At 39.4% G+C, this 14062-nt stretch overlaps 1 protein-coding gene across 3 annotated transcripts in view; it reads right to left on the bottom strand.

The window, feature by feature from the left end:
* Positions 1-206: 206 nt before the first annotated feature.
* The window catches only part of hadhb (hydroxyacyl-CoA dehydrogenase trifunctional multienzyme complex subunit beta), a 38249-nt gene continuing 24393 nt past the window's right edge, over positions 207-14062 (bottom strand). For all 3 annotated transcript variants that reach the window (XM_069886565.1, XM_069886564.1, XM_069886566.1), the window contains 7 exons: positions 9989-10110; positions 7105-7184; positions 6957-7004; positions 6791-6878; positions 6099-6173; positions 4012-4176; positions 207-582 (listed from right to left, as the gene is read on the bottom strand). In XM_069886565.1, the coding sequence (XP_069742666.1) occupies positions 544-582; positions 4012-4176; positions 6099-6173; positions 6791-6878; positions 6957-7004; positions 7105-7184; positions 9989-10110 (617 nt within the window). In that variant the 3' untranslated portion in view covers positions 207-543. The remainder of the gene's footprint in view (positions 583-4011; positions 4177-6098; positions 6174-6790; positions 6879-6956; positions 7005-7104; positions 7185-9988; positions 10111-14062) is intronic.

The raw sequence follows: 14062 nt of genomic DNA, 5'->3' as shown, positions 1-14062 counted from the left end.
TAAATCAAATTTAAAAATTGACACTTTCAATGGAAAAGGTAACAAATGGGAAGTTTCCTGTTGGTGATGAGAGCAGAAGCCACATCTATGCAGGGGTCATATAGTTAAAAGAAATAAATACTATTTTCTCCAGTTTCAGAATGAGAATTCAAGATATTCATATTTAACGTATACTTACAAAAAAAAATCACAAACAGACCATACAATCACAATGTTCAGGGTTTATTATGGAGTAAGGCACAATTCAACATTAATGTGTCTATTCTTCCGCATATTGAACTTAATACTTTTTACAAATCAATAGCAAGCATCTATATTATTGAAGTGGATGCTGGAATTAGGCTTTCAATGTATAGAAAGAACATCATATACTAAAAGCACTCCAAAGCTCCTTATTTGAGATACAGATTCAATTGTTTCATTTCTTTTTATTAACAAATGTGGATGGTATTTCCAAAACGCATCTGCTCAGATAACAGAATATATATTTTTTTAAATTTATTTTTCATTGCACTGGATTGACAATGATTAGAAAAACACATTTCATTTCTGGGGACAGGCTTCAACAATCATTCCATGACCCTGAAAAGAGAAATGCAAGTTATCAGCTCTCTGAAATAACTAATCCTTGTAATAACACACAAGACAAAGACAAATCAATTGATAATTCATCCAAGGATGATTTACCATAACTCTGAAGTGCTATGCATTTGGATGCTCAGATTATCCACAGGGTAAGTGAAAATAAAATAAAATCGTAAATGGAAAAAAAATATAAATCTTGTTTCTATATAATTTTTTTCTTCTGCAAAGCATTATTGGCTTTCAGGTAATTACATTTGAAGTATCAAGTTGAAAAATATAATAAAAAAGTAAAACTTGGAATAGATACTTAATGCTGTAGAGGATGTCCACAGGTAACAAATGGGCTGCTTTCACAGACCCCCTTTTGTCGATTTTGACAACAAGTCAGAAAATACACAAAAATCATAACCATGTTTCCACATATTGTAAGGAATAATAAGAGATAATAATAGATCTGAGATTCTTGGAAATTAATGCATGAACATACACCAGATTTTTGCATTAAACATCAAGAGCTTGTTCGTAATGTATATTGGGCTGTTCACAAGTCAGGTATGTGTAACCTGCGATAGCCTGTCCTCAAAAAAAAATGCAAGGGCCTGTTTATTTGTGGGTTAAAATGAATCATTTTTGGAGGTAGGAATGTGCAATCACAGTAACAGTATTTTGGTGCTCCGAGCTCAAAACTATTACAAAGGATTCAAACGTTTTAGTGGAGACTAACCTTTTGACCATTATCTTACCTTGAATCATGTAGTGAAAAATTAGTAATTGTAAAAGGTATTAGAAGAACAACAGCAAGTTACAAAATTAAGGATAGAATTATGCAAATGCTGGAAATTCTCAGTTATTAGGTAACATTTGTAAAGAGAAAACTAGTTAAAATTTCACAGCTGTAATCTGTCACAACAAACCCATGTATTTCCAGCAATTCATTCTATGAAAAAAATCAGCTGCAATTCATGGAAAAGGAGACATGATTAATATTTTAACAAGTTCTCGAAGATTCTGTTGCCATCTTTCATTTATTATGAGAAATATTTGGGACATATTCCTCATGAATTTTATAACATAGAACGCTTTCTGATAATATTGTAAAGTGGTGAATCACCCCATCCCATTATCAAACTGGCGTCTGTAGTTGTGGCCCCTGCTGGATCAGGAATTCCCAGTGGCTGAGAGGCCCAATGAACTCTGGGAGGGCGTGACTTCAGAGATCAGGTGATTGTGGTAGTGCACCAACTGTAATTATTTAAACTCCTGCAAAGATTCCATTAAACAGTTCTGTTGGTTCAGTTCACATACTTTTGTTGTGCTTTATTCACTGTACCACTTGCTACATTGGTGACCCCGACAGTTCAAGCAACATGTTGGACCTCACTATGGATGTGCAGAATGCTATTATGCTCAAACTTACAGTATTTTGGACATCGCAGCTGCAGGTCTGGTTCAAGTAGGCCAAGTCCAAGTTCTGCAGATTACCGCTGATGCGACGAAGTGCTACTATTTTGTTGCATCACTGGACTAGACACCATGGGCATATTGTCGAATTCTTACAGGTATGAAGCCATCAAAGTCCTGCTCATATGTATTTTCAGCCTTGCCCAATGCAACAGGGCAGCATGAATTCTCCATATGGACAGCCTGGGTAACAGCTCTCCTTCCAAACTAATGAATGAGATGCTGGCGCTCATGGACAGAAACAACCCTGTCTGCTGATCAAGCAACTTTTTCCTCAAGCAAATGTCAGAAGACATCTGATTGCTGCTTGCAGACGAAGACTTTAACAATCCTTTTTGTTCAGCAGCCCTTGCTGATGAGTTGCGGCATGCTAAGCAGCATGGTAGACTTTCGGTTGGGCATGTAGCAGTGTCTCAGCAAAGGGCACAAACCCTGCCCACTCCGGATAGCGGAGTGGCTTCAGACCCGACTGGATGCAGCGCAGACAAAGAGCAGTGGTGCTATAACCAACAGAGATGGGGAGCTGCAGTCCGCCGCTGCCGCTCCCCCCCCACCCCCACACGCATCCGGGAAATGCCAAGTAGTAGAGGCCGCGATGGCTGGCCACAAGAACAACTTCCTTTACCTCTGAGACCGATACTCAGGTCATCAGTGCTTGTTCATCACTTGAGCGGAGGCAAGTGTGTTTTCCTCCTCCGGCCCAGACACACGCTCAGGAAAGAAGCCCTCCTCTCACAGTTGCCAACAACAGCACCATCAAGCCACTGACAATTCCACTCAATTGCGGCTCATCACAGTTTAGCTGGTCCTTCACCATTGCTGATGTATCACAGCCACTCCTTTTTAGTAGATCTCAAAGGTTGCCGCCTAGTTAATTTGAAGACTTTTGAGTCTTTCGCCTTGCACCCTGCAGTGTTGCCCACACCTCTCCTCGACTTGGTGACACTCTTGGTCAATGAATACGCCAGAATCCAAGCTGAATTCCCCAGCATTATTATTCCGCAGTTCTCGACAGCTCAACCGAAACATGGAGTACAGCATCACATTCCGACTCATGGACTTCCCCTGCATGGTCAAGCGTGCAGGCTAACTCCAGATAAATTGTGGCTGGCTAATGACCAATTCCGACACATGGAGTAAATGGGGATTGTTCGCTGCTCCGACAGCCCTTGGGCATCACCAATCCACATGGTATCAATATCTAAGGTGTCTGGAAAGTGGAGACCTTGTGGTAACAATCGGCATCTGAAGAACATCACTGTGGCAGATTGCTTCCTGGTTCCTCATATACAGGATTTCTCTGCGATTCTTCACGGTGCTAGATTTTCTCCTGGTGCATGAGTGCCATCAGATTCCACTTCACCCAGATGACAATCCTAAGACTACCTTGATTAGCCAGTTTGGACGATATGAATTCCTCCATATGCCTTTTGGTTTAAAGAACTGGTGTTCACAGGTGACTCAGCAGTCTTGCCTATATGGCTAGAACGGGCCAGCAGATGCCCCCTGCGCCAGGTGCATACCACCATTCCAGCTGATCTATGTGCCAGCTTAACGTGATCTACCAAAACTGTTTCTTGCCTGTCACCAATATCTATAACAAATGTGGAGCCGTCATTCCATACCATCTTGAAAGGACATTCATATGGTCATTGCAATAGTGTCCTGTGCGCATCCCTGTGCAGGGATGCATAAAGGCAGTCCTTGAGTTCAGGCGGAATGTATGAAGTCATAGACCCATGCTGGATGGCCGGGAGTGATGCCAGTGTAATTATTTAAACTCCTGCGAAGATTCTATTAAAACAGTTCACAGACAACTTCTGCTATGTTTTATTCATTGCACCACTCGCTACAGTGGAAAAGTTTCTTCAATAACAGGTTGTTGTGATCTGGACTATTCAAACAGTAGCAAAAGACTATTATAAACAGTAATTCTTTAATATTTCATGAAAAGAAAAATCAAACCTGTCCTCCAGCAGCACAAGCTGCAACTAATGCATATTGTCCACCTCCTGCAATCAGTCTGTGAGCAGCCGTTGTAATGAGGCGGCAACCAGTGGCTCCAAAAGGATGTCCCAGGGATAATGAACCACCCCAACAGTTAAACTTCTCCATTTCAGGAACACCAACCTAGGTAGGGTGCAGAAAGTCATAAAATGTTTTAGAGATTAGATGGCAAAGTTCATTGATTGTATTTCAATTATATACTTTTGTTATATTTTTTCCATGCTGCCAATCTACCTCAATTGTTATCTTTGTCTTTTCAATTTTGGTATTTTATGAAATCTTAAAGATTAATATTATTGATTTCCAGTGATTTTATAAATAAATTCACAATTCACAATTCATTTTCACAGTCTCCTGCTCATCTAAGCATGTCTCTGAACATTACCTGGCTCATTATTACCTGTATTTAGAGCAAACAAAATATGAAATGTCAGTGACATTCTGGAAATAATACAAAACAGATGGATTTTATAAAATATACTGATTTCAACATTCAAATAAATGGTTGGCTATAATGTTAAACAGAAACATTGATTAAGCTCATACATTTGAGCCAAAAACAAAAATCTGATGTTGAGCTTGTTGCAAAGGAGCATCAAATAAATACAGTACAACTCTGATTATCTGAAATCAGATTCTCCGGAATTCTCATTAATCTGAATTTTTTTTTAAAATTCAGATAAATAAGGATATCGGAAACAAATCAGAAATCCTCATTTATCCATATATTATTTGGAGCCAAATTGACCTCAAAGGTTTTTAAAAAAATTACCTGACATGAAATTAGAACGACGATTGTCCTAGCAGCTAACTTCCTTCCCTCTCTCTTTCCGTTTCTTCTTTCCTTTCCCCTATTGACTTTTGTCTCCAACTCTCCCTCTCAAACTGCATGCCACTGCCTCCCAGCCGCAAGCTGTCGGAAGAATCACTTGTCCCGGCATCATCAAGGAGAGCGGCCTCCCAGGGAGGAGTGGGAACCTCAGCCTCCCGGGCAGGAGCAGGACCTTGGACTCAGTGGCATTCCCTCCCTTCCCCTCCTATCCTCTTTCCTCCCTCCTCGGCACACCAGGTGCCGATTCCGAATCATCCCCTCTGCCTACTTCCCCACTGTGCGTGTGTGGTAAGCCTCGGGGAGGATTCAGAGTCGGGAGCTCCAGTGACCGGGGAGATAGGAGCCCACCAACTCACCAGTGAGTGTTCCACTGGTCCTCCCCGGGGATCAACAGCAGGTTTGTGTCGGGATCGGCAGCAGCATTTGGGAGGCCTCAGTGATCTGTTAGGTTCGTCTTGGTGATCGGTGCTGGCCAGAATTCATTTGGTGAGAATTAAACATGATTTGATCTTTAAAAAGCCTTCCCTTGTTGTTTGTTGTTATTTAAAAATTGACAGAAGTGATTTGCTGTTGCAACTGGGCTTTTTTTTTAAAAAAATAACCAGTTCGGCGAAAAAAAGGTTTATCCAACATAGGCCCAATCCCAATCATTTAGGATAACTGGAGTTGTACTGGACGTTATCCTAAATGTGTAAAGTTCCTTGTGTCAAACTGAGCAAATCTTGATAAAATTGTCACCACAAAGATGCCCCTCATCACTTATCAGTCATTATTTTCAACTTATTAATTGGACACTTGGGCAAGAGTCCAAAGGCTGTGGTTTCAATCCAACCCAAGATTTGCAAGCACTTGAGGAATTTAACAAGCTCATCCTCTGACGTGGAAATTTTCTCTGTTCTGCAGAATTAAATTGGGTGCTGCAAAACTCCCAGTTCAACTCAGTAGAACAGGAGAATTTTGCCACGTCAGTGGAGGAGATATTAAAACAAAAGTTCTGACTGCCTCATAAATTTACAAAACAAAATCTTCAACACTATTTAAACAACAGTAGGGGATATAATTGATTGCTTGTCCAAAAATTGAGCAATGATATATGGGGGAGGTATCCACTAAAGTCAGGAACAATTAGGGATTGGCAATTCCTGAGAATGATACAAAAATATCCCAGACTAGACCACAGTTTGCATGACTAATAAGTTCATTTTAAACATACCCTTGAATTTCTGCCCATATAGGTTTTTGCGAACCACTCAGAATCCATAGCTTTCATATTAGACAGGATCTGTGCCTAGTTTGGGCAGAAAAGGTCATTACTATTTATTATAATACACTTTAAGCAAATATTTGAAATCAGTCTGGATAGTATATTGGCGCGGCACTAGCTATTAAGACAATGACTTGTAATATTGCTGCTGAACGTCTTAGACAAGTAACCCCAGAATATTTCAATTTTCTGAAAATTTCTCGCACAAGAACAATTCTTAAAATTTAAATGGTAAAATAATAATAGTACTTTATGAACTAATCAGTTTGCTGCAAATCTAACATCCACAGGTAATCACAATCATTCAAATGTTTTCTGACAGACTTGAATGACTACAGGCCCACAGCATTTGCAAAAGAAAACTGTCACTTATTTATGCAAAGTCTATGCAAATTTTTCTTTAAACATGCTATGTTGGCTATATGAAAGGTTTGTTGAGAAAACATAATGTATTGTTCAACTGTCCAACTTATTAAAAACAAATAATGCCTTTTTTAAGTTCCTGCAGTGGCATTCTTACCAGGTTTAAATTGAAAATTAAGTATAGGGGGAAAAAATCAACTAGCTGCAACCAAAGCTGAAATGTATTTCTCAATATTACTTTACTGCAGCTTTTTAAAATCAATAAAGTGTGTACTTACTGCAAAAGCTTCATGGAACTCAAAGACATCAATGTCGTCAAGTGTCAATCCAGCTTTCTCCAAAACTTTAGGAGTTGCATATGCTGGCCTAGCATTAAAAAATGAATTATATATAGAAAACAGGTGGAAAATAATATACAAAATTGTTGGAAGTAAGATTACTTACCCAAGCAGCAGTTGGTCTTTTGGATCCTGCGAGACATATACAAAATCCCTGAGAATCAAATAGTATTATCAATAATTTATCATTTCAGAGTAGTTCTATTTTAATCATCACCCATTCCTCCCCAAACCGAAAAATAATTGGATTTTACCTTAGGTAAACCAATGGTTTGTAGCCCATAGCCAGTGCTTTATCTTCAGACATTAATAACACAGCTGAAGCACCATCAGTCTGAAATTAAGGCCATGAAAAATGATTTGTAGAATACAAGCTAAAAACGGGATGCTGACGCCTACAAGTAGATCATCCCATATCTCCATTCTCTTGTTATGGACTTAAAAGTGACCATCCAATTTCCTATTAAAGGCCCAAGTAGTTATGGTCTCTAAATTGGTTTCCACCATTTTCAGATACCATAACTGCTACCCTTCTCCCCAACCCCCTTGAATCTTGTTAAAATTTTTAAATCTGCACTTTCTGATACTTGACAATTTGTTAAAGAGAACAGATTATTTCTTTTCATCTGACTTAACCAGCCATGATTCTATATACCTTTCTCAAGTTCCCTCTCAAATTGATTTGCTCCAAGGAGAAACAACAACTTCTTGAGCATAACTTCACAACTGAAATTATTTATTCCGATAGTAAGTTATGTGATTTAAACGGAATGGTCAGATTATTCCTATCTGCATCTCCAAATCTTGGAACTGTAACCTTTTCTTCTAAATTTCCAAAACACATATTAAGCAAAGCAATAGGGTAGGTACTTATCTGATTCATGACCAAATGAAGGTTTTAAATAATTCCCAATAGCTAAATAAGGCAACAAATGTCAGATTATGTACAGTAATCTTGGGTCTGCAAATTCTCACTGAAGAAATAATACAAATGTAATGAGAATTTGATAATCAGATTTAGAACCATGGAAGCAGGAAAGAGTCAAAGTTTGAAAGTTGGTCAGAATTGGGATCCAGGAAGAAAGTAATGAAAGCTAATCAATACCAAACATCAACCTCAACATTTAGGAGAGTTTAAAAAATCTGCTAGAGGAATTCAGCAAGTTAAGTAGCATCAATGCGAGAACAATAATTGTCAATGTTTCGGGTTGGATCCTTCATCAGACTGAGATCGCAGAGAGGAGATAGTCATTATAGAGGTCACTGAGGAGCAGGAAGTGCAGGAAGGCTAGGTAATTGGCTATCTTGCTGAATTTAATGGGAGGACTTCATTTTTAATTTAAAATTTCTTCTTGCCTTCCCTGCAGCTGGCTAAATTGATGGACTGGCCTATAATGGAAGTGGGGTATGAAAATGAGAGACAGCAGATTTATTCTGATCATCAGCAGGAAGACCTGTTTGAGTTTTGATGAGAAAGGAGAAATATCTGCTAAAAACAGTTTTCAAAGATCAGAACTGAATGAATGAGGAAGGTATGTAGAGAAATTGGAGGGAGGGCAGGAAGTGACGGCTTAAGGCTGGTGTGGAAAGAGGTCAAGGTCAAAGTCAAAAATATCATGGTTAAAAGTTAAATTGGCAAGCGAGGAAACTGGATTTCTATGGTGTCAGGAGAAGTACAAGAGTTCTCCCAAATGTCTGTGTGGGTGCTCTGGTTTCCTTCCACATCCAAAGACGTACATCATTAGTAGGTTAATTGGTCAGCTGAGTCGTACAGGCTCGTGGGTGGGAGGGCCTATTATTGTGCTCTAGCGCTAAAATATATGCTCAAATATATTTCTGAAGCTGGTTGCTCCCACCTCCATTTCAAGGTTTATTATCCAGACTATTATTTCAAAGAGCAAGTGGTTAATCAACAGGACAAGCTTTCTCGGGAGACAGGTCATGTGTTAAATAGGTTACAGAATTTAAATAGGTCAACAGTACATAGAGTTCTCAGAAAATAATTAGGTCTATTTTGCTGCATCAACCGAACTCTCAGGATCAGCGTGTTAACTTAATTGATCAGAATACAGAATACCTTTCTACCTTGAGGCATCCTACAATAATGCCTACCAATTACTAATCAGACATTCAGCGATGCAATGTGGCACCCCAAAACCTTAGGCCAACCATGGAGAATATAGAGCAGAGTTTGATTATATATTTAGTACAACTGTACTTGGATTTGTTGGCAATTGAACAGAGAAATGCCAGATGTTTTATTTGTAAGCACCACACTCGGCAAAAAAAAATCCAAGCCAATATAATTCCGTGAAATTCAAGACAGCATGGGGTACATGTAACATTCTGGGTTGAATGAACTCCATTGGATACATGGTCGTTTCTATAATTGATTCTCTTCTCACTCTTTGAATAAAAGTCAACAAATTGGTCAAGTTTCATGAACTGTTTTATGATCATTATATTCTATAATAATGGAAGGTGATCTAGATTGTCTTTTATGATGTAACAAATTCTCAACACCATGCGTTACAACAAATTTGGTCAGATATGAGACACCACAACATTGCCTTGGGTTCTTAATTCTTCAAAATGGAAAAGATAAATGAACAGCGTTCAGCATAAACCAAATTCTATTGACCAATCATATCTTTGTTGAACAAGAGATGTTCCTATTTAAAATACTTCTCCCCATTGTCAAATACATTGTCCTTTTTCATTCCCTACCTCCAATTTCTTCTAGACTTAGATCTGCATGAGATAATGATCATCTTCAAACTTTGAGTTATTGAGTATCCCGTTCCAATATTGATGCTCATGCTTTCTTTGGGTGTTAACCTTTCAAAATCATTCTTTCTCCTAATAAACAACCCAATTAACGAAGCATCTAATTAAATGCATCTTTTACCTCAGCATTAAATTGTTCATAACTATCCCATGAAGAACTTGGAATGTTTTTCTCTGTTAGACTTTATGCAGCCGCTATTTATTGAAAACCAAACATAACTTGGTGTGCATTACTGAATAAGAAACAACCGAAAGATGTTTACCTTTTAAATGCAATTTTGCCATTCCACTTCCCAGTTAAATAAAATCTCTTACATAAATTAACAGGACTTCAAAACTGAAAACAATTACCAAAAAAGAAGCATTAGCAGCAGTAATGGTTCCATGTGGCTTGATAAAGGCCGGCTTTAATTTAGCCAGCTGCTCCATCGAGGATGGTCTAATTCCATTGTCTTTCGTGACTGTCTGACGGCCTGATATAAAACAAAATACATCAATAAATCATTTGAATTCACTCCAGTTCCATAGCCATGCAAATTTCTTTACTGCAAGCAAATTTTTTTTATCTCCACAGATGCTGCCTAACCTGACTAGCATTTTCAGCATTTTCTGGATTTATGCTAGATTTCCAGTGAATGCATAATTTTACCTCAGTAAAATGTTTGGTTAGAATTACAATTCTTTTGTGCCTCAATTTTCAGAAAATTATAAATCAGATCACTATGGGCAAACAAACCAATAGCCTGCAAAAATACTGAAATTTCACTGGTCTCACTTGTGACCCTGAGAAAGAAAGCAAATATTTGGTGGATTATCTTATCTGAACAACTGCTAACTTTTATTTCGAGTCTGCCTTTCTCCTTTGGTTTAGGAAAGTGCATCAAAAATCCATGGATGTCTTAATCTCAAGAACAGACCAACTTCTCTACTGCTCTAAAATCTGACCACTTAAATCAATCAAACTTTGGAGCACGTCTTCAAAATGAGCACTGAGTAAGGGCAAAACCTAGGAATAAGTAAGTAAAAATCTCCATGACCACCTGATCAATGGGTCCCCTGCATAGCTGCAGCTGAGGTGAGGAGAATCCTATTCAAGGTTAGCCCACACAAGGCAGCAGAACCAGACAAAATGCAGTGCCATCCATAGTGTTTGGGACGGACACTTTTTTCTATTTTCCCATGCTCCACAGTTTTAAATTTGTAATTCAAGGATTCATATGTGATTAACGTGTACACTCCAGATTTTATTCAAGCTTACTTGTAGACATTTTGGTTTGACCATGTAGAAATAATAACACTTTTTGTCCAGAGTTCCCACATTTCAGGGCATCATAATATTTGGTTTCACACGTATTTGTGATTATTTTTGTTTAGCTGCTTCATTGGTGCAGGTACAAGAGAGCTAGGTTTGCTTCTAAGCTTTTGATCACTTTGGAGGCTGTAGTTGCTATTTTTCAACAAGAACCTCAGAGTTCAGCTGATGAAAGTCAAATAAGTAATTATGAGAATAAAACAATAAGAGACATTGCCCAAACCTTCGGATGCCAAAATCAACTGTTTGGAACATCATTAGGAAGGAAGATCATGTTGGTGAGCTCAGAAATTGCAAATGAACTGGTAGGCTAAGGAAGATCTCCACAGCTGATAACAAAATAATTTTCATCGTAATGAAGAAAAATCCCCAAGCGCCTGTCTGACAGATCAGAAACACTCTTCAAGAGGCAGGTCTGGTTGTGTCAAGGACTTCTGTCCAAAAAAGACTTTCTTGAACAGAAATAAAGAGGTTACAGTGCAAGATGCAAACCACTAGTTAGCCACAGGAACACTATGACCAGATTATAGTTTGACAAGTATTTAAAAGAGACTTCAGAATTCTGGAAAAAGGTCTTGTAGACAGAAGAGACCAAGATTAACCTGTATGAGTGATGGTGAGAGCAAAGTTTAGAGGTGTAAAGGAACAGCCCAAGATCCAAAGCAGACCACCTTATCTGTGAATCATGGTGGTGGGGTGTTATGGCCTGGCACATATGGCTGCCACAGGTACTGATGCACCTATCTTTATTGATGATGTAAACTGCTGATAGCAGAAGAAAACTAAATTCTGAGGTGCATAGAAACATCTTATCTGTTCAAGTTCAAGCAAATGCCTCCAAACTTATTGAATGGTGCTTCAATGATCCCAAACATACTGTTAAAGCAACTAAGGAGTTTTTCAAAGCTAAAAACTGGAAAATCTTTGAATGACCAAGTCAGTCACCTGATCTAAATTCAATTAAACATGGCTTCCATATGTTCAAGAGAAAACTTAAGGGGACAAGTCCCCAAAACAAGCAATAGCTGATGATAGCTGCAGTAGAGGCCTGGCAACACATCACCATAGAAGATACTCAGCAACAGGTGATGTCTATGAATCCCAGATTTCAAGCAGTTATTGCATGCAAGGGTGATGCAACAAAGTACTAAACATAACTAATATACATACTAATGCTATGTCCCAATTATTATGGTGCCCTGAAATGAGAAGACAATGTACATAAAATGCTATAATTCTACATGGTCAAATTAAAATGTAAAAAAAAAACCTTTAATAAAATCTGGAATGTCCAATTTAATCACGTTAATTGTTTAAGATTACAAATTTAAAACTGTGGTGCACAGGAGAAAATAAAGGAAAAAAGGGTCTTTCTCCAACATTATGGAAGGCATTGTACCTGGTCGGGTACTGAAGGACTGCATAGATCAATTGACGGAGGTCTTTACAGACATCTTCAACACCTCGCTGCAGCAGTCCATTGTTCCTGTGGGTTTCAAGAGAGACACCATCATCCCAGTACCAAAGAGGAAGATAGTATCAGGTCTCAATGACTATTGTCCTTATATTATAAAATGCCTCAAGCATCTGGTGATGCCACACATCAAAGCACATCTCCCAGAGACGCTGAACCCATTTCAATTTGCCTATATAAGAAACCATTCCACTGGTGATACTATAGCCTTGCCCCTCAACTCTGTCCTGACCCATCTGGAGAATGACACCTCACACACCAGGTTGTTGTTCATCAACTCCAGCTTAGCAATTAATACGATCATTCCCTAGAGGCTGGAGGAGAATCTGTCCTCGCTGGGACTCAACACCCCTCTCTGTAACTGGATTCTGGACTTTACAGAAAGACCACAGACTGTCTGGGTCAATAGCAGAACAATGAACATAGTCACACTGAGCACAGGTGCACCATGGAGCTCCTGTTCATATTAGTGACTCACAACAGCATCGCCAGATCCAGCTCCAACAGTGTCAACAAGTATGCAGATGACACAACAGTAGTTGGCCTCATCAGCAACAACGTTGTTGCACAACAGAGAAAAGGTGGAGAATCTCATGATATGGTGTGAGAATAACAACCTGAGTCTTAACATGGACAAGACGCAAGACATGATCTTGGACTTCAGAAAGACCAGAAACAACTACCCTCCACTACACATCAATAACTCAGTAGTAGAGAGCACCAAGTTCCTTGCAGTCCACTTAACAAGTGACCCATTGTGGGCACACAACATCTCCTCACTTGACAGGAAGGTACAACAGAGACTGCACCCTGAGAAGACTGAAGTGGGCAAGGCTACTGGCCACCATCATGCCAACCTTCTACAGGAGCTCTATTGAGAGCATCACTGCCAGCTGCATCACAGTATGGTATGGTTGCTATAGAGAATTGGATCCATAGGACCATAAGAGTGGCAGAGAGGATTACTGAAGTCTCCAAACCTACTCATCAACGTGATCTACCGGGATCATTGTCTGAAGAGGGTGCGCAAAATTGTTAAGGACACCTTCCAGCCCGGAAACAGCATTTTTCAACTACTCCTGTCTGGAACAAGATACAGGAGCATCAGAGATAGCACCACCAAGCTGAGAAACAGCTTCTTGGCAAAGGCGTCATATCCCTGGTCAGCCCACCATTAACGCCACCTATCTTACGTATCTGAGTTTTCAACCAGGATTAAACACATCTCCGATAAGAGTAACGTGGTGCCTGATGCACTGTCCAACTCCTTCGAGCAAGCAGTAAGTGCCCTTTCTTCAGGTGTAGATTACATGGTGCTCGCTAAAGCTCAGAACCAAGATGACGAACTCCAGGCTTATAGACCTGCTGTCATGAGCCTGCAACTCGAGGATGTAGCCTTTGGGCCACAAGGTACAACTCTCCTGTGTGACATTTCCACAGTTCAGCCTCGCTTTATCATCCCTGCTGCATAGAGACTTTGCTTTTCGCTGCCATTCACGGACTGTCCCACCCCTCCATTCGAGCAATGGTCCATCTGATAGCCGACAAGTTTGTATGGACTCAAAAAGCAGGTCATGTACTGGACAATGACATAAACAGACTGCCAATCCAAAAAAGTGCAAAGGCACGTGAAGGCATC

Source organism: Narcine bancroftii, chromosome 6, assembly GCF_036971445.1.
Source record: "Narcine bancroftii isolate sNarBan1 chromosome 6, sNarBan1.hap1, whole genome shotgun sequence".
NCBI lineage: Eukaryota > Metazoa > Chordata > Chondrichthyes > Torpediniformes > Narcinidae > Narcine > Narcine bancroftii.
The sequence above is the reverse complement of the archived record's forward strand: the minus strand, read 5'-3'. Positions and strand labels throughout refer to the sequence as shown.